Below are 21,154 nucleotides of genomic sequence, written 5' to 3' on the forward strand. Positions count from 1 at the left end.
CCAAAATAACAAATAAGAAGGTCTGGGGATTGTAGTTCAGTGCTACTATGTTCGATTCCCAGCACAGCAAAACAAAACAGAACAAACAAACAAAAAACCTTTTGCAATAACAAATGAGTGTATATTTTACCATCAGCATATAAAGAACATCATCTATCTTTTTTATTAAATTGCGCACAGCATTCTATTGTTCAGATACATCAAATTCTATTTACCAGATCCTATGAATGCTCATTTAGTTTGTTTTTAATTTCTTGATGTTCTAAGCAAGATTGCAATCAATAGCTTATGGTTTATGCATTATAGATTTGATAAACTGCTTCTTGATACTTTCTCTTAACCCCCTTATCTGCCTGGCAAAATTGTTTTTGTGTTTAGGTGCCCTTCAAGTACCCCTGGAAGCTTACTTCCCCATGGCCCATCGCTCTTTGCTTTACTTCTCCTGTTTGCAATTGTGTTGGCTCCAGAGTCAGTAATTTGTTGCTTGCCATACCTGCTTTTCTCTCTGGACTATGCGCTCCTCAAGGCAGGTACTGTGTCTTAATCATCTTTGTATCTGCAGTGCCTAGCACAGGCTTGACATATAATAGGTTCTTAAATAGCAAGTGAGGAGTAGAAAGCGAGCAGGCTGATAGTCACTTAGATGAGGCCTGAGCCCCTTGTGTGGTTTTCTAAGGCAGCATGTGTCAAAGAGTAGTTCTTTCGGCTCTCACTGTGCCCTTTTGTGTGGTTGTACCAGCCACACAGTCTACCATGTGGCAGACCGACCAGATGCATGTCTTGAAGCTGCCCAGGAAGAATGTCTGCTTTTTGCTGTCCAAGTGTTACATTTAATTATAGCATAAGGCTTCTGTGCCACACCCTCACTGCTGAAAGCATCAGTGTCAGTGAAGCAAGTAAGAGCGAACGTTCCGGCGAACTGGTCTTACCTCGATTTCCTGGTAGGAGTTGTTAATCATGGCTATTAGCATGTTGAGCAGCACTACCACCATGGTAACGTTGTAAACGCCGTAGAGAACGTAGCCGATGTTCTCGATGAATTTGTGGTCGTATTTCAGCACCACCGAGATCACTTCTGATAAGCCGAATATGGACCAAAATAAGGTTTTAAAGCTTTCTTCAACCCTACAAGGAAACAAGCAGTCCTTTCATGTCTTTGAATTAGTTCACATTTTAAAAATGAAAGCTACCCTTGCCCATGTGTTAGTGGTCTCCCTGGAGTGGGGCTAGGGTGGGGTGCAGGTGCCTATGTTCCAAAATAATAGGATCCTTAGATTTCTAAGAAGACTTGGAAAGAGTATTATAAATGACAGTCTCTGCCTTTTTCATTCAATCCATTTATTGGGACTCTAGATGAGGTATTATTTTTATCTTTCTGTAATTAATTAAACGTCTAAAATTAAACAATGGGGCAAATATTTGTTCTTGAGCATTATGAGCCTCAGAAAGCAAACTGCTCTTTCACCTGACTCTTAAGCCTCTCTCTTCATTCTACGCAGCCCATGGGAGGGGGAACTCAGGCTGGGAAGCAGGTGGTGTCTGCAGAGGGAGCGGGCCTGCATGCTCCCTAGCACTTGAAGGGCACTTGAAGCAGAGCAGCTATTGAGTCTTCTGACCGTCTTTATGGTGGGGTCACTTATACCTCCACTTTCCATGCCTGCGACCAAGCACTATACTAAGTCCTCTAAACTGGGCTGGAATTATTAGAAACGGCAGTGGGGAGTCGGTGTGTCTACATTGTCCAAAGTCACTAGGTAACTGCCCAAATCTTACACTGTAGTGGACCCAGGTAGAGGCTGTGTGTGCTTTAAGGGTAGTTCAGGTAAGATGTGGCTTTTAGAATATTGTTCTTTGATCCTTTGGAGACTATGAAGTTATTGAGATACAGTGGTTTTAAGACTAAGGCCCAACCAAGCATATGCCACTGTCCTTGTTTCCCTTATATATGATCTTTTGTCAGGCCTGTGAGGTGGGAGCCTGTCAGAAAGCTGGGTTTTGGTTAGATGGCTTAGAATATGCAGGTGCATCTGGTAGCACTGGAATGCCTCAGTGAAGTTTTTTGGTTTACATCCAAATTTTACAGCCCAAGTCCAAAGAAAGGATTTTTTCCCCCTCTTTAACATTTCAGATTCTCTACACTCACCCACAAATGGCCAGGACTAACAGATTTTCTTTTAAAAAAATCAGTGTCTGTCAAGGATTGATATTTATTTAACGGGAAGTACAAAAATACTACTACTTGTCACTTGGGCTAAAAATCCACTCTTGACTCGCATGAATTTGCAACTCTCTTGAGTGTGTGTATTTGGGGGTGTATGTATGTAGGTGTGTCTAGCCAGCTGTTTGGCCCATTCTCTATACATGCCACAGTCTGAACAACTGATATTTGAAATGGATTTGTGCTGTTATTATTTTTATTTCTCTTAATGCTATGAATTTTGAATGTTTAATTGATTTTAGAAGGTATTTAGTTACTAGTTTGTTTCTGTTGTTTATCTTCTGGTTTTGGTTTCTCGAGATAGGCTCTTGCTGTGTAGTTCAGGATGGCCTTGAACTCACAAAGTAGCCCAGACTGGTCTCAAACTCACACTGATCCTCCTGCCTCAGCCTCCCAAGTGCTAGGATTAGAGGTGTGCCCCACCATGTCCAGCCTAGTTACTAGTTTTAAAAGCAATGTTGGGGTAGAAAGCTATTGTCACAGAGCTCCAGCCCTGATGCAGTTCTGAGAAGGTGGAAAAATTTTCTTCATGCAAGATGCAGCCTCCATTTTGTGCAAAAGGATCACACTCATTGTGTGGCAAGATTTGCTGTTATATTGTCTCCCAGTTTGAAACAACCTTGGTTTTCATCTGAGTGGAAGGGAACAGGGGCACAGTACCTGAGTGAGCCCCAAACTCCAAACTGGAGGGATGGAAGGGCATGGTCTTGCTGGGCAGGGCTGGGCAGGCAAGGCTTGGCCCAGGACCATGCACTTGCCATGAACAATCTAAGAAGTGGGTAATCCCAGTGACACAGGGATAGTTTTACACGAACTCGTTTTTCCTTTCTTACCTTGAAACACCCTACAAACCTTTGGCTGACACAGATGAAGCAAACAATTATAGAGCACATCCAGGGAAAGCCTTCTGAATTTTGATTAGGTGAAACGGGTCTTGATTTAGTGTGTATTTTTTTTACTCATTTGCTTCTCACTATGAATTTTGCTACAGAGCCTGATTTATTCCTGATTCCTTCGCTTAGGGACTCTAGGTCAACAAACAGAAGCAGGGAGATCCCCAATAAGCAGGACATCTCTAAATTTAGACCCGAGCCCCTGCTCTACCAGAACCCTCAGCTGAGGACAATTAACCTAGCTTGGAATCTGTTTGATTTGCTGTTTTTCAAACAATCTTCATTACCCTTTACCTGTTTGCTTTCCATTCTGTAGTTAAAGACTTAACCCCTGGGCTTGGACTTGACCACTGTCTCCAGGAGACCCCATAGACTCACTGAGATTGCTGGAGCCCAAGTCGCCCCTCCCATAGCAGGAACCATCTGCCCCTGCTTTGCCAGGAAAGGGTCTGAACTGAACTTTGCATCTCTAATAACTGCTTCTACATTCTTAAGGGAGACTGTTCACAACCTTTAGTTCTTCTCTTTAGGAAGCAAAATGAGAAGAAATACAAAATTCTTCTTTAAAGAGAAGGTGGCTCATTGGCTTGAATCACCCAGGATGGCCAGATGAATTATTTGGGTCTCTTGGATCTTAATTTATACCCATCCCCTTTGTCACAAGTGTTCAGGGCATTACTTGAATAGATCAATTTTATTGTTCTTTTTTTGGTAAAAGGGACCTTATTGGCTGAGTTATGCTCATTTAGCTGGGGTAAGCTGTAAGAAATATGGTATTTTATCCATGGTTTGCATCATGTAACTAGACAAATTCTCTTTTTTATTTTAAAAGTAAAAGAACGAAAACATATTAACAGACTGAAGAGTTAAATATTAAAAATTACATCATGTTTCTGAGTAGCATATAATCTTGGGCAGGGTTAAATTCCAGAAACTGGAAAGACTGAGAGATTTAGTCACACAAAACTTAACTTATTGTATAAAAAACATAACAAGTGAAATATAAGGCAAAAGACTAAATGAGGAATTTGTATTTATAAACATTATGCAGACAATGGATGATGTCCTTCTTACATAAAGAGCACTTATAAATCAATATGAAAACTGTAGAAACCCTGGTAGAAGAGGGAGAAATACATCAGTGAAAACTTAGTGCCTTTTAGGGTGACAAGAACTCTGCAGTTAATGTGAGATGCCATGCTGGCATTATCTTCTAGTTTAATATATGACAAGAAATAAATGGAACTTGGCCTCACTGCCCTGAGTGGGAAAAGATTTGTGTTAACTTTACCTTGAAAACTTACAGTAATATATTTTCAGGGAGAAGCTGGTCTTGGAAACCAATGAATAATACATTATGAATCCCAAGGCCTCAGGCCTTGGAGCTAGGCCTTGTGTCCTGTGAGGTTATGGTGCTTTCTAAGTCAAGTGTTAATTATCATCTACAATTTTCATTAACCAGTGAACCCAGAGTATAAGACAGAAGGCCCATCTCTGGGGAGGTTAGGGCCTGGCTTTCAGGTAGATGTTATCTTGGAATTGGCTTAATTGATGTTTACCATGAAGCCATGTGTCTCACTATCAACCAGCAGGTTTCCAGGCTAAATCTGAGGTTCTTTACTGAAAGAAATGGCAGCTACGGCTCCCCATCTTTTTCCCACCTACCTGGCTACAGGTACCACGTACTGGCTGTGTGTTGGCCATGTTACAAAGCCTTTTGGAGACTTAATGTATCCATCTATGAGATGGGGCATAATGGTACCCTATTGTTTAGTTGCTATGAAGGTAAAATGATAAATTCTTGTAAAATACATAGCAAGAGCCTAGTAAGTGGTAGCTATTGTTTTGATTCATTTGTTTCTTTATTAAACTCTGAGTACATGCCAAGTGTCATACCAGGAGCTGAGGATACAGTAGTGTTTAGAAAACACATGTGTTTCTGTCCTTTTGGAGACCCCAGCCTAAAAGACAGCCCAGTACGGTGAGAGAATGCTGCAAAGCTGGAAGCAAGGTGCCTTGTTTGCCTCTGCCTTACCCAGGAGCACACTAGCCCCATTAGCTACTTGGATGCTGAATGAAGTTAATAATTCAGCTGCTTATTGACTCTTCTGCACAAACTTTATTTTCATTCCTGTCTGCAGGGATCATCACAAGCCCTTGATTTCATGCAAATTCTGATTTTTCCAGCCTATGCTGTCTTTTTATTTTTGGCTCTTGGCTTTCAGTGGAAGGGACTGAAGTTTAGTCAATAGGCCACCCTAGCTCCTAAGAAGAGCTCCTAATGAAATAAGAGAGCGAAGTGCCCGTGAGTGCTGTTGAATAGATCATGATTCATCTTTCTTTTGCTGGGTCGGGGTGTGTGTGTGGGGAAGGTTGGAGCTTAGTTGTCACGTAGAACTCAGGGACGAGGTAATCAGTTCTTTACCAGGTCTGTCTCGCCTGGATAATGAGACTTTAATAACAGGTTACCTGAGGAGGCAGTGTGCAAGGTGCTCAGAGAACAAACTGATCAGCAAGGCGAGAGTTTTGGGCACTTGTGAAAATTGCTGCTTCTTCACAATGCCGTGACTCCCCTCCCCTCGATCCAAGAGTTCAGTGCAGTTACCCACCCAAATGTGCACATAGCAGCCTAAAATTAAGCAGGAGGATTGGATCTCTAAAGGCTGTTTCTCAAGTTCAGAAGAGAATAGCTGGTGCTGTGTTACGAGAAACAATGCCCACCTGCCGTCCAGGCTGGGGTGATGGAGGAAGGCATTTGGAATGGACAGAGATCTTGCTGCAGAGTTGTGTTTCTCTACTGCCCAGACCCAGAGACCAGAAGCAGTCAGACTAGAGTTGATGAAAGTGGAAATAGTGAAATGTCTGAGGCAGTCTGAACCTCCTGCCTGCCATGGCTCCTGCAAGGTCTTATCCTCTGTATCAACTCCTGGTTCTAACTTGGGTCCTAAATGAAGAGTTTGACTTGGATTCAAGGAGAGGAGTCTGGCTGTGGAATCGATGCCAAAGAACTGTGATGGGCAAAGCCTATGGGTGGAGCCTGCATTTATTTATACCAAGGCTTAAACCATACACCTGGTAGACTGGAGGTTCTTTGAGAGCAAAAGCTGTGCCTTTTCCATCCATGAGGCTGCCCATGGGCTGATTATTAATCATGGGCTGCATTATTAATCATAATCCTCCTCCATCAAATCTCAGAACTTCTCTGCACTGGCTCCTTTACACAAAATGGGTTTGATAAGCTCTCTTATGACCCCAAACACCCTTCCTTATGGCTGACTTAAATTTTTAAGATGAATGGTGGAGAAGATGACTTTCAAAATTAATGAAGTATGGTGATAAAAGCCTGTAGAACTTTGATATCAGAGATGCCTATGTTCTAGCATGGACCCAGGATCCTGGGAAAAATTTGTCCTTTGTGAAGCCTGGTAGGCTGATTTCCTTCCATGTTCCTCACCTGCAAACATACTCAGCATGCTCTATACCTGTTGTCCCCCTGCCCCCCAGTGGGCCATTGTCCTATGTGCTACAGAGTGATCTTTCTCTGGTTTCTCTTCATAGGTCATTGATTTTGGTGAGTTTTATGCCATAACCTAGTTGGCTGGCCCAGAAGGATCCCTGTATGGTGAGTTCCTTCCATTCTTCCCCCTTAGCCTACCTCATCCATCTGCACCAGCACCCACTTTGTGTAGCAGGACATCCCCTTTCAAAGCTCTCTGCCAGAGCCTCCTAGTATCTTGTGTCCAGTTCCCTCTGAAGCTGCCCTTTTTTCAGGTTCATTTCTTATAGAGCATTTTCTGATTGTAAGCATTCCTCCTTCCTGTGATATTTGATGAACATCTATCATCCCACTCAGTCTGCAGGCTTCATGAAGGGAGGGGCCATGGCTGTTCTTACCAGCACTTTCTTAGCCCAAAGCTACGCCAAGCTTGAACTTTCACTCTCATCCCATCCAGCCCATCCTTCACACAGCTGTCACAGTGTTTTTCCTAAAAGCAGCTTAGTGGTGATTCTAACACCCTATCAGGAGTCATAAAGCCTGTCACAGTCTGGGTTCTTCTGGACTCCGATTTATTCGGTTTCCATCTCTTCAAACTCTTGCCTACTTTTAGTTCTTCAAAAATTCCCTGCACAGGCTAGACTGCACTTCTATCTAAAACTGTCCATAAGGCCACCCCTTCCATGAAGTGGTGACTCTGCCAGACAGTGTTCAGGACTTCCTCCTCAGTGCTGCCCATGAATTCTTCATAGCTCTAACCCCCCTGCCCTCAGTCTCCACTTATCTATGAGTTCCCTAGGGGCAAAGGCATCCTTTATTAATCCCTACACTATCAAGACTGACCTAGAACTTGGCATAGAGCGACTGTTCCATAAATATTTGTTAAGCGAATGAGGTCACTTTGGAGTAGATACTTCCACGGTGTGTTTATAGATACAGATATAGATAGATATAGATATATAGATGTATATATATCCAGATTCTTATTGAAAATCAAATCAGAATTTAGTGTGCTATTCTTTAAATTTAGTACCTTAAGAAAGTGACCCAGGGGGCTGGGGATTTAGCTCAGCGGCAAAAGCGCCTGCCTGGCAAGTGCAAGGTCTTGAGTTCGGTTCCCGGTACCGGAGAAAAACCAAAAAAAAAAAAAAAAAAGAAAGTGACCCAGCTTTTAAGGGGACTCAGCCTCTGCCTCAAAGTATACAGGCATGGGATTTCCATTCTTGCTAATCTCAAAAGGTGGAGGACGGAGTGAAAATTAGGATGTATTTATATCCTCTTCCTGGTTCTGTGATCTTGGGCAAATCCAGTGTCTCTTAAAATCTGTTTCCTGTAGTTATATATGTGTCATTCCATAGTGTGGATTAAATGAGAGGGCTGACACATGTTTTTGTCACAACTAATTGTTCAGCACATGGTATTTATTATTATCATTCTTGTCCCTAACAGTCTCCAAAAGAACTGTTGGGAGGCTTGATTTGGGGAGGGAGACTTGATTATAGCTTTGAGCCGGTAAATGAGCCTCAACCTCTAGGTTGGCCAGTCCATGGTAGGCAGGGTGGTGCTGCAGTCCTGGGGTAGGGTGGGCATTTGTGTCCTTCTTCAGGATCCTTTCCCTCAGCCCCAGGTGCCTCCAGGATTGCCAGGGGAAGCTGGCTTTTCTTTGACCTGGAGAAGCTGGGAGGGGCTGAATCAGTGACTCCTGTTTCTGGTGGGCATCTATAAATCCCCCCAACCAAGTATAAAATTTTTCCTTAACTTTCATGGAACATAGAAGTTTCTAATTTTGCCTAGCACTGCTGAAGCTCCTTCCACTACAATAATTCCTAGAAAGAAAGAACAGTCTTTTTTTGTTTGTTTGTTTGTTTGTTTGTTTGTTTGTTTTTTTCTCCTTTACCAGGAACCGAACTCACGACCTTGTGCTTGCCAGGCAGGTGCTTTGCCACTGAGCTAAATCCCCAGCCCCAAGAAAGAACAGTCTTAAGAGAGGTTTTCTTTTAATGAGAAAAGTGTCAACCCAGCTATCCTATGAAGCTGACTCAACAGCCTATAGAAAAGTTTTGCTGGGTCGTGTTTTGAAGGTTAGCCCCCACATTGAATTTCCAGTTAGAATTAAGTGGAGAAGGCCAAGCTCATACACAAGGGAGGCCAGGGGTCTTCATGTGCTGTTAGAGAGCTTTCTACTTCTCTGCTCTGGGTTACCTTACTGCCTCTACCCCTCCTATTCTCTGTGTATTTGTCTAGTTATAATGATGTTTCTATCACAGTGAACCACATGCATACACGATGATGGTCACATATAGCTCAGGTGTGTAGAAGGTTTTCTCATGTAGGTTTGTGCAAGTACGCTCCGATGTTCACACAGTGATCAGATTATCTACTGATACAGTTCATAGAATGTGTCCTCTTTGTTAAGCAATGTATGACAGTGCAAGGAAGGCATGCACGCCTCACCCAGCTATATTTCCTCTGTGAGCAAAGGACCTTTTCTCATTTTCTAACACTGTAACAAGAGTGCTGAGGTCCCAAGGTTTCCATACAACCTCTAATCGGAAAGTCCTTGCTTTGTAGAATATGCGCATTTCAGCCAAGTTTACTATAAAACAAACCACAAATCTTAGTTCTCTCCTGACTTCAACTGATATAATAAAAAATGTTCCCTGTAACAAGATAATACCTAAGAGTCTGAACTGAGGACTTTTTAAAAAGACTTTTGTAAAAAACATGTGCTCCCAGGTGATTATTTTCTCCATATACACATTCTGGGATGGTTCATTTCTGTACTCTGGGAGCATGAAACTGGTCTGAATGCTTTCTCTTCCTCCCCTTTGGTCATTGCAGTTTCTGGGAGAAGTGGCTGGGAGATAATGAGCTGCCAGGAGGTGTACTATCCGTCATGTCCAGACAGGCCCCCGCTCAGCAGCCAGGGACCCATGTGCATGTATTTAGGCCAGGCCCTGTCACCAAAACGGCTATGAAAAACAATGCAGGATCTGACTCTAGGCCTTGCTCCTACTGGATGTGGTTACCTCATTCAGTGGCTTGTGCTTAAAGAACAAAACGAAACAAAACAAAACAGAACAAAACCTGCCTGCATGGCCTGAAATCCCACTAATAAGATACTCGCTTAGATTAGTTAACAAGCAACTTGTTTTTGAACTGCACAGAGCTGAGTCTAGCTTCCATCTCTTCTGTGTAAAGATGAGGTTGGATCTACTCTGGAACCACTGTAATTAGATACTAAAATGTGGGGTCTGGAAGCTCTAAATCTAGCCATGTCTGTAGGTGATTCTGGTGTGTTTTGAGCACCACTGACCTCAGTTAAGACTGCTAATGTTTTGTCTTTTTTTTTTTTTCTCCGGTACCAGGAACCAAACTCACGACCTTGCGCTTGCCAGGCAGGCGCTTTGCCGCTGAGCTAAATCCCCAGCCCCTAAGACTGCTAATGTATTCACATTTGGGGGTGAACTAGTTCCATCTGTCAATTTTCTTCTGGCCTCTTCACTGATTTCTGTTGGGTGGAAGAAATGAGAATCCAGGGCTGGGGAAGGAAGTGTGTGGCTCTGGAATTAGAACACACTGGGACTCATCATGGGCTTGGTTGCAGCTGGAGGTTGCAGTCTCAGTGCCTGCCCTATCCCTCTCCTTTGGGGTGGATCTGAAACTTGGTGGGACTCAGATGGAACTGGCTTTTGTGAGCTGGAACCAGATTCCTAGGGCCATCAGGGCTCTTGTTGGTAGCCTCCCTCTGGATTCCCAACAACTGCCTTTCTGAGTGGACTCCTGAGGAAAATTTGGTTCCCTTGAACATGGCAGAAGTAGAGTTGGAGGGGGAAGCCTCCAAAAGTGAGGTAAGGGGACTCCTGCATTGTGTTCCAAACCAAATTTTCCTTCTGTAGGACTAAGCTTTGCCATGGACGCTCGGCAGAGATGAGAAGAACTCTGTCTCATCCCACAAATTCAAAATTCCCCACACAGTAGGCCATTTCTTTGTGGACAGGCAGAGGGAATACCCCAAGCTGGGTGGGCGACCAGCAGATGGGCTGCTTTGAAGCAGACATGTACCTAGTAAAGCTGTCTGGCTTTATCAGCACAGCAGTGTCCTGCATCGCTTGGAGGCCGCTAAGGAACAAGCCTTATTTATTCCCTTATAGCTTTCTGTTTAATTATCAAAGAAAATCTCTTGGGGGTGCTGTGCTCCAGAGAGCAGTCAAAAGGTAAAAGATGACATTTACAACAATCCATTCTTTCCTTTCTCCACTTCACTGCTCTATTGACTTTTCTTATTCAATCAAATCCCATTTATGGCTACACATCCTATTTCAGGATCTGCCAAGGTGATGGATATCATATTCTTTCTAAACTGTGCTGATACCTTACCACTCTTTTCTTCCATGTCCCTAGGCTAAAAGTAAAAGGTCTGGAATCCCCCGTGGGGTTCTGGTGTGGTTCAAGTACACTATCCTCAGTTAAGTTGTTCAGGCTGTGTGTTTATTCATACTTCACGTGAATTAGTTTAATCCACCCATTTTCAGAAAGGTGTGCTAGAGTCTTCATTTTGTTCCTAGCACATGGGAGCCGATTGCTTTCCCCCTTTCTCCTGATTTTATTTTTCCTCATGACTTCCTAACCAAGACCCCAGCCCAGACCTCAATAGATAGATTAGCCATGCTGTATCTGGTTAAGAATTGTGGCTACATCAGCCTTTCTCTGTCATGGCCTTTTTCATGGTCTTGTGGGTCGTATAGGTTCCTAGGAGCTACACAGAACAGCCTGGGCAGTGGAGATGGGCAGAAGCACATACTGTCAAATTCTCAGTTTACTGATTACTCTGCTGCCTTGAAAATTATCTTTGTTTCTCCTGTTTATTCCTTCACTCTTGTTCACAAAACATTTACTGGGGAAATGCTCTATGCAAGGTTCTGTGCTAGACTTGAGACATAGGAGGGAATACCAGCCCTGACTGTCATGGAGACTGTCCTGGTTTTAATCTGGATGTTCCCCAAAGCCTCATGTGCTCATAGGCAGGGCTCTTGGAAGATTCTTGGACCATGGGGGGCGGGGGGGACGACTATAGGTAAATGTGATGTTAGGAGGCGGGGCCTGGTTGGAAGAGGTGAGTCACTGGGGCCATGACCTGGGAGGATGTCTCTTTCTGGTTCTTCCCTTTGTTCTCTGCCTCCAGACAGCTATAATGTGAGCAGCTCTGCTCCACAGCAGGACCTTCTACCAGGCTACTGCAAAGTGGGAGTCAGACGACATGGACTGAAACTTCTGAAACATGAGCCAAAACAAACTTCTCCTCTTTTAAGTTGTGGCTGTCAGGTATTTTGTCCCAGCAATGAGGAAAGTGCCTAAGATAAAGGGTAAGAGCCTCTGTTTATTGGCTGAAATCTTCTCGTATCCAGTAGCAATGTGTCTCATGATGGGTGGATGCCTTCTTCCAGCACTTCTACAGCAAATTTGCTTTTGAGTGAGTCAAGCTTATCCCATTTCTTCAACAGTTAACTGCTGAGTATTGGAATGATGTAAAGTAGTCCAGGCTGGCTCCACACTGCTCTTGACCTGAGCTGGTGGGCAGTTTGTCAGCGAGGCCATGCACAGAGATCGTCCCGCAGTGCTGAATGATTATCTAGGTTCTCTGCCTGCCGTTGATCCTCTTCCCACCCCTTTGCCCCATCTCTGTTATCATCACTGCCATTTACTGAAGGCTTATTATAACCCAAGCACTGCTTGTATCTCATTTCTTCTCCTTTTTTTATGGTACTGGAGATTGAACCCAGGGCTTTCACACTGAACTACAACGCCAGCCTTCTACCCCCTTTTATTTTTATGTTTAATTTTGAGACAAGGTGTTGCTGAGTTACTAAGGCTTGAACTTGTAATCCTCCCACCCCAGGCTCCCTGAGTAGCTTGGAGATCCATGTACTTGGTTCTTAGAAACAAGTACCTTCTCTTGATGGGTGATTTATTCAGAAGCAAGGTAAGCTGAGGCCCTGCTGCCAGGTGGAATTGCTCAAGGAGATTGTGTGACTAAGGCTCGGAGCCATTTCTAACGGCTCAGAAATGAAAATGCCAGCCACTCAGGGCTTCCTGGTGACAAGTGTCAGTGAGTGCTTAGTCCTACTGGTGTCTTGCTGTGCTTTATGAGATTCTGGATGGAGGTTGCTGAAGACAAGGAGATGTTCTAGAAATAGGATCGTCTGGGGAAGGACATAGCTTGCAAATGCTCTGTGGCTAGATATTTTCAGAAAACTTCAACCTGTGGCATGTGGGTTGGACACAACCAGATTAAAATAAAAGTATTTTTAAAGAAAGTTTTGTTATCTGTATACATTAACTGTATTATATATTTTATATGAGGCGCAAGACAATTCAACTTCACACAGTGCAGCCCAGCCCAGGCCAGGCCACAGGTCACAGGTGAGACATGCCTGCTTTACACAAACTACTGCATTTATCCATGAAGCCATTATTAATAAAGCGGGACATCTTACTTCCATTTTACAGGTGAGGATATAAAACCTCAGATAAATCAAGTAACTTGGCTTAAGGTCCATCAGATGGTAATTGCCTGTATCAGCGTTCGGCTCTGCCAAACCCTTTCATTAGACCCTGCTTGGTGCTAGGGGTGAACGTCCAGGAGAACACCTGGCATTTACCACAGGAAGGCAATTTTGATCACTGTGGACATGGGATTGGTGAGCTCTGTCTCCATTTCCATGCAGGGAATGCCATTGTAAAAGCTGTTTTTTTTTTTTTTTTTTGGTTTTTCTCCGGTACCGGGAACTGAACTCACGACCTTGCGCATGCCAGGTAGGCGCTTTTGCCGCTGAGCTAAATCCCCAGCCCCTAGGGAATGCCATTGTGTTGCGCTTGTTGCTTGGCCAGCTGGAGTCCCCATTGCAGCTATTTCTAGACCATGGTATCAGTGGTTTTTCTTACACCCCACAAGTTCCCTGCTTCCCTTGCTTGGCCTCTCTCTCTGAGTACAGAGATGCACAATATCGCAAGATGCCCATGCACAGGCACTGGAATGCCTAGATGCCCAGCCAGGCATGGACAGCTGCTGACCTGTGCCCACTTACAGACTTACCTCTATGTTATGTAGACATAATTTCCCTAAGAGTTCCCTGGAAGTGTTGTTGAGTTCATGGATCTGACTCATGAGAGACAGCAGATGGAAAAAATTTGATTGATAAATTATTAAAAAATCCTTATTGGCTCTGCTGAGATGTATGGGATGTTTCCATGTAGTCTCCCTCAAGAGGTCTGCTATGCCCAGGTTTTATATTCTGGCAGATGGTGGTCAGGGCAGCAGCCTGTCTTAGCCTTCTCCATACCTGACTTCCTGTACCTTCTATTTAGTGATGACACCTTGTCCTTGCCTACCCTCCTCCCATTCTTTACCTTTCTTCTCTCCTCAGTCTCTCTCTCTCTCTCTCTCTCTTTTTTTTGTTTTTTTTTTTTTTTTTTGGTACCAGGAATTGAACTCAGTACCTTGCACTTGCCAGGCAGGCACTTGTGCCCCTGAGCTATATTCCTGGCCCTTTCCTCAGTCTCATTTCCCTTGGATTACAATTCCTGCTTTAATGAAGTGCAGGCAAGCAAGTTTTGCCCAGGGTTCTATTTTCTAGAGAACACAGGATAAGATGATAATAATAGTAATTTTTTCCATTTATTGAAGGTTTCCCATGTAAGTTATACTATCTCATTGAATTCTGATATTATTGCTATGGAGCAGGTATTATTATCATCCCCATGTTAAAGGCTAGGAAATGCAGTCTCAGAGGAGTTAAGGAATATGCCCACGGCCATACCATAAAAGTAGTAAAATGAGGGTTTAATCCAGCTCCTCTGTTCTTCTACCTTCTGAACTTGCAATCTAAGCCACCCTTGAATAAACTTGCCTTTAAGCTTGAGAAATACCAAAGAAGCCCAAATTTTGCAAGAAGCCACCTGGAAAAGACCTCCAAGGATTCCCAGGAAGTCCAGGGACCCTCAAGGAAGAGCCCTGAGATACTCACGTTGTAAACGCTGGGTTGTACTTTGCACCTCGGTAGTAAGAGTACAGGTTGAACATCCCAATCATGAAGGCCACAAATACCATGATGAAAATGACCATGAACTTGAAGATATCTTTCACAGTTCTCCCCAGGGAGATCTGCAGGGGACCAAAACTCTCATTGGCTGGCAAGATGTACGCAATGCGAGAGAAGCTCAGCACAACTGCTATTGCATAGAGCCCTTCCGATATGATCTGAGGGTCTGAAGGCCACCACTTGTCCCTGGCTAAAAGAAAACAACCAGGGTTAGTCACAGGGGAGGAGGGGGGATCTGCTGTGGAAGAAAACCAGTTAGGCATCTTTCGTGGTCTGCAGCCACACATGACTTTTCATTTCTACCTTGCCCTTGGATTAACCCCAGTACTCAGAAGGTGTCACCCTCTTTGACTATGCTGTTCCACCTGCCTGGAACACCCCTCCTCACTTCGTTTCTAGTTATCCTTCAAGACTGCTCCGGCATCACCTTTTCAAGTAGGCTTCAGTCCTACCACAGGCTGGGCAGGATCCCCATTCCTCAGTGTGCACCCATGGTAGCCTGGGAACATCCCTGTCATGGCATTTGCCACACTGCTCGCTATGGTGTCCCCTTAACAGTGTTTAAGCGGCACATACAGGATCTATCCCATCTCCTGGAGAAGTAGCAAAGGGAGGTGTTTGGGATAAGAATGGGAATTAGGTGGTTGGGATAAGTTTGGAATTAGCCAAGCTCACATGAGAACCAGGAATCTGAAGGATCTTGCTTAAGAAAATACCTTTGGGTTTTGTTCCAAGATACCATGTGTGGAGAAATTTGTCTCCTGGTTTAGCTAAGGCCCCCCAAATGGTGACCAGTCAGGCAGTTTTGCCATGATGGCTCTGTTCCAGGTGAGTAAGAGTCCTACGCCAGTCCTTAGCTGGAAAGACTGCATGTGGTCAATGGTGACCACTAGAGCCAGAGCTGCCCTGTGGTAGCAGAGTAAACCTGTAGAGTGCTCCTTCTTCAGTTTTAATGGTGTGAGGCATAGCATTTGTCAATAATAATCTGCCTACTATATCTTAGGACACTCAGAGAGTCCAAATGGGGGCAACACCTCTTTCCTAGGGAAAGAGTCGGGGCTGAGTGGTTGTCACAATGACTGGGTCGGAGTATTATTGGGATGCTTAATACTTTTCAATGCTCCAGACAGCATCACACTATGAAAATCACCCTGCTGAAAAAGTCAACAGTCTCCCTGTTGAGAAATGCTAAGTGAGACTTAAAATGAGAAACACTGAGAAATCTAAATTAGCCCTTACACTTACATTAGCTGTAATTTTCACAACAACCCTGTAGAGTAGATATTATTATTGCCATTCTAAGGATTGGATTTGGGGTATGGGGTCCTTTTCAGAATGCAGTAAGTGCAGATAGCAAGGATGTTACACAGCAATTCTTGGAACCCAAGGGCGATGGAAGAAAAATTTTATTTTTTATTTTCAAAGGTAAACTCTACTAGATAATTATAATAATAAAGCGTGATAAGGAACCTTTAGTAAGGGAAACTAGGCCACAAAATTTCATGTGGCACATTTGAAATTACATTTGGAAATAAAATAACATTATAGCCTCTATGTTCTCATCAAGGTCATAACTCAAAAGTTCATGAAGAACAAGTAAGGAGAATAAATTATGTGCTTTCCAATATATCTGTCACCCTTTATTGATAAATAGCACGTCTGAATCCCATGAAATAGAATCTGGTTTCATCTATTAGACATATACCAAATAGACTGTTTTTCTGCCACCTACAATTTACTATTTCAACCTCAGCTATAATAATAGAAGCCACTCCTACAATCTTGCAGACTGAATCATGATATTAAGAAAAATATCTCTCATCTTTCCCTGATGAATCTTGATTGTACAATTAAGATAGATTTTGCTGTTTTCAGATCCTAGTGACCAGACTGGGACTTTTAGGAAAAATATTTTGTTTGGGTGGGTTTGTAAGAGTAATAACTGGTGTAGGACAAGCAGCACTGTCGTGATTCAGACAAAGGGAACTCCATTTTGGAGCTGAGAAAAATTGTCTTCACACAAACTGAAAATCTGAGTCTGCTCATAGTGGAAGTTTGAAGGAACCAGCGTCTATCTGGCCACAAGAGGGCTCTCTGCCCCTGTTTCTGGGGCACCAGTGAACACTAAGAGAGATCAGAAGACTTCCAAGGGCACAGGGTGAACCACAAAAGCAAGGAGAATAATGTGCTATGCTTTGGGTTGGGTAAGACTTCATACAATTCATAAGGGAGCAGAAGTCACAAATGGACAATATTGCAGACTGAATCATGATATTAAGAAAAGTATCTCCCATCTTTCCTTGATGAATCTTGAGTAACAACAGAGGTGAAAACATAAGAATTCATTTTACTGTAAGGTCTGAATGTGCTAAATGGGGAGAAGATTATTTCTAACACAAGACTCGCCATTTCTTAATACAGGTTTTGCTATCACACTTACACATAATATAAGCTACATTGAAAGTGGGCAGCAAGTCAAGTTTTCCACAGCCATTCTTCTACAGCTCATTGCTGTACCTGACCACAAATATTCTGTGGGCACAAGAATCATCCAGTTTCTAAGAGAAATTTGACACCCAAACCTTTCAAGATGTAACAGCTGCCATTAATGAACGCTTTCGAAGTGTCCAACTACTTTTTACAACAAAGGACTGCTCTTTTTTTCAGCTTCTTGTATATCTTTCTCCACCCCCTCCCCACCTTGCCAGTATTTGTGTGAACTGCATGCCCAGCACAAGCCCCCCCGCCCAAATTTTTCTGAGTCAGGATCTCTGTAAGTCTCTAAATTGCCCAGGCTGGGCTTGAACTTGTAATTGTCCTGCTTTAGCTTCCCAGAGTGCATTTCAGTTACAGGTGTATGCCAGTATACCTGGCTCATCCTTCTCTCTTACTACAAAAAGTATTTGTAGCAAGAAAATGACCCAAGAGGTAGTATTGATAATTTCTATTATTATTTGGTAAGCATTTACTACTTTCAGGACATAGTGTAAAACTCTTCACACGCACTATTTTATTTCATCTTCAAAACAAACTTTTTGGCATAGGTTATTATTATCATCTCTATTTTACATGTAAGAAAATAGAGACTCAGAAAAATTAAGTAAACAAGGTCTCACAGTAAACAACAGAACCAGAATTTGAACTTTGGTCTCCCAAATTCCAAAGCCTGGGGACATAGCTACCAGGTCATTTGGAATGACTTTCAATCAATCTCAGGCTAGGATTCCCTGCTATATCAGGCAGTCCTGTATTTCTGGAAATATAAGCCCTGCCAAGAAAACCTGTTTCTTCAGCTATAAAATGGGAACAAGCAAAATAGACCAATTTTGCAGGGTATTGAAAAGACTGGAATTTATGTATGTAAATGTCTGCACCATTCCTGGCAACATAGTAAGCCCTCAATAAATGGATGCTATATTATTCCTAAAATCTCAATTTACTATCTCAAACTTATAGGCCTTGAGGCTTAAAACAATAAAGTTATTTTAAGAACCTAGCATGCCGCAAGAAAAGAGTTTGTACACTGGGAAAGTAGGACTTTGTACAAAATAGAAATATCCAATATGAAAGGAACATTTTTTGGCATATACATTCCCTTTAGTACTGGAGCCGCATCAAGAAAAAAAATTCTTTCTAAAACAAAACCAAAAGAACTATGGAAATGTCCCAAGAACCTTTCTAAAACTAACTAGTAGATAAAAAAAAAATTTTAATAACAAAAAAAGAGAGATTCATTTCGAAGTCACAAATTAATTATATATTGAAATGTCTAAAATTGGCCACGTCACAAATTACAGAGTGTGACAGGAGCCTAGGCAAACGGTCTAAGACGAAGTCCCAGAAGCGGCTGGGACAGAACACAGCTGTGAGACGCCCCATCTGACTCACCGTAGGTGAAGTACGCCACTTCCGGCGGAAGTGAGACGTTTTGCAGCGTGTCGTCCTGCACGTGCTGATCCACATACAGCTGGGCCTCGCTGGCCTTCAGGAAGGCCATGAAACGCGCAGTGAAGGAGGCCACGAAGATGGAGAGCATTCCAAAATCCAGCAGGTTCCACAAGTGCAGCACGTACTCCCGCGGCCCTTCCTCCCAGATTTCTTTGCATTCTGACCAGATCATTCCTGTGAGACAGACGGAGAGAAGGCCGAGCCCATTTTTCACTTTCTTCGGCATTTGTGACCACAGGAGAACACAGACGTGATCAGGGTACAAATGAAAATGTCAGCTCTTGGAAGCTGAGAACGCTGATACGCAGAGGTAAACTGAAATGTGTCTAAAAAGGCAGATCTGTAGAATTAGGATATCGTCAGACTCTGAGAAGACAGTTCATGTCTGTTCATACAGACAGACCATCTCCAGAAGTCAGGAGAGAGTTCTCACCCATTCACAGAGTCTTGGAGACATAGGAGAAATATGGTCGCTGGCACTTATACACTTTAAGAATTGGAGATCTTAAGCAGTCATTCAGTTGTAAACTAAATGTAGGGAAATTGAGGTCCAGGAACTTCTGAAGTCCTGCATATGACTTAGAACCGAGTTTTCCATCAATTTTTTTGGTACCGGGAATCAGACCGAGGACCTTGCACTTGCCAGGCAGGCGCTCATGCCACTGAGCTATATCCCCAGCCCCAGTTTTCCTAATTCAGAGTTTAGAATGCTTTCCAATGTGTTTCTGTGACAGTTTCAGTGAGCTTCAGTTTGGGGTTTGTTTGTTCTTGATGGTTTATTTTTATTTCTTTTTAAATTTTAAATGTTTATTTATTTATTTATTTTGAAACATGGTCTTGCTATGTAGTTCAGAGTGGCCATGAAATCACTATGTAGCTCAGGCTGGCCTTGGTCTTGCATAGATCCTCCTGCCTCAGCCTCCCCAGTGCTGGGATTAAAGGTGTGTACCTCCACACCCAGTCTAGTTTGGGGTTATTATATTTTGTGTTTTTATAATTTACTGATTCTTAAATACATGCCCTCATTGTTACATAGTAAATAAGAGGCATCTAAACAAAATGTTACTAGCTCCCCATGCTTCTTGCAAGCCAGCTCTCTGAAGTGGCCTGGGCTTACCATGTAAATATCCTCCAATTGGAGACCTTTAAAACTGAATTCTTACCATTCAGGGGGTGCTGTTAGTGAATGTTCTGCCAGTGTCCAAGTTACCACATATCCCATGCTGTCCTATTTATGTCCCCACCATTACTGTTCCTTCAGGTCCTGTGTGTCCTGCCTTCAGTACACTTTTTGCAGTCATGACTCCTTTGGCTTTCAGTACAGATCACCAGTTCTGCAGATCCTCTTTGGGTAGACTCTTACATCCATCTTGCCCTTTCAGTTTTTCTTATGTTGTAAAGTATAGGTCATGTCTGCAGACAACTGCAGTGTATTCATAATAACCCCGAAGTTTCAGACTTCAAGCTAGAGTGTTGAACTTTCCTGTGATCATTAACTATTTCCATACATCCTGTACCCCAGCAGAGGAGGTCAAACCAGTTGTCCCCCAACAGTTCCACACTCCAACCCTTTGCTTGTACCTTTCTCCTTTTTTGCTAGATGTGCAACCCAAGCACACTGACAGATTCCACTTTATAATACAGTTGTTTTGGAGGATCCAGCTGCTGAAAAAGCCTGGGAGCAGACAATGATGTGGGATCTACCCTGGCCAGAGGATGGCTGACTTTGTTACAGTCCACCTCAGAGCACATGAACTGACTATAATAACTGCACATGAGGAACGACCAGGAGACTGAGCTTTTGGGGAAGATCAGATTTTATTCCTCTACCTACTGGCAGGCTGACATTGCAATGTATATCAGCAAATATCTGAAGCAGGGACTGAATATATATAGGTTTGAAGGTTGGTGCAATTTAAAGAATCTCAAAAAATCTGGATAACACGTTTGAGTTTAAGGCTGTAAGGGCAATCAGTGCAGGTTGGTACACAGAACTGGCCTCCTGGGACTGTGGGGTGACCTTAGCACTATGTTAAAGTTTTTATTGTCCTTGTTTCTTGTTGGGGCATGGGCAAGCTATTGCCAGTAATGGAGAGTCCACTGTTTGTAGCGGGCAGCCCAGGTCTCCCTCAGGTCATTCTCCGGCCAGTTCCAACACTGACGGCCTCCACTCATCTGAGGCTTTTCCCAGGAAGTTTTAATCAGAACTTTCCCTTTTCTGGCCAAAATGACCCATCACATAAAAAGGTTTGAAATGTTTTTCTAAAATGAAAGGTAATTTGAAAACAGCTGTTTAGAGAAGAGTCATGGCTTTGTTTTCTGAAGTTCAAATTAGAGTATCTACAATAGGAAAGATAAACCTTTTTTCCTTAGCAAAGCCGCTTCTCAAGCATGCCCTACCAAAATTTGTGGGATAATTCAATGAAGTCATAATTTTATAAACGCTGAAATATACTTTCATCCGTGCCTGTTAAAACAGACATTTACAAAGTCTTAT

At 43.0% G+C, this 21,154-nt stretch overlaps 1 protein-coding gene across 1 annotated transcript in view; it reads right to left on the bottom strand.

The window, feature by feature from the left end:
• The window catches only part of Trpc7 (transient receptor potential cation channel, subfamily C, member 7), a 148,086-nt gene that overhangs the window by 26,940 nt on the left and 99,992 nt on the right, over positions 1–21,154 (bottom strand). Inside the window, exons 5-7 of the mRNA XM_013507541.1 lie at positions 18,598–18,831; positions 14,635–14,899; positions 930–1,125 (exon numbers count right to left, since the gene is read on the bottom strand). Coding sequence (XP_013362995.1) covers positions 930–1,125; positions 14,635–14,899; positions 18,598–18,831 — 695 coding nt within the window. The remainder of the gene's footprint in view (positions 1–929; positions 1,126–14,634; positions 14,900–18,597; positions 18,832–21,154) is intronic.

This window comes from Chinchilla lanigera, unplaced genomic scaffold, assembly GCF_000276665.1.
Source record: "Chinchilla lanigera isolate Chin_1 unplaced genomic scaffold, ChiLan1.0 scaffold00007, whole genome shotgun sequence".
Classification (NCBI taxonomy): domain Eukaryota; kingdom Metazoa; phylum Chordata; class Mammalia; order Rodentia; family Chinchillidae; genus Chinchilla; species Chinchilla lanigera.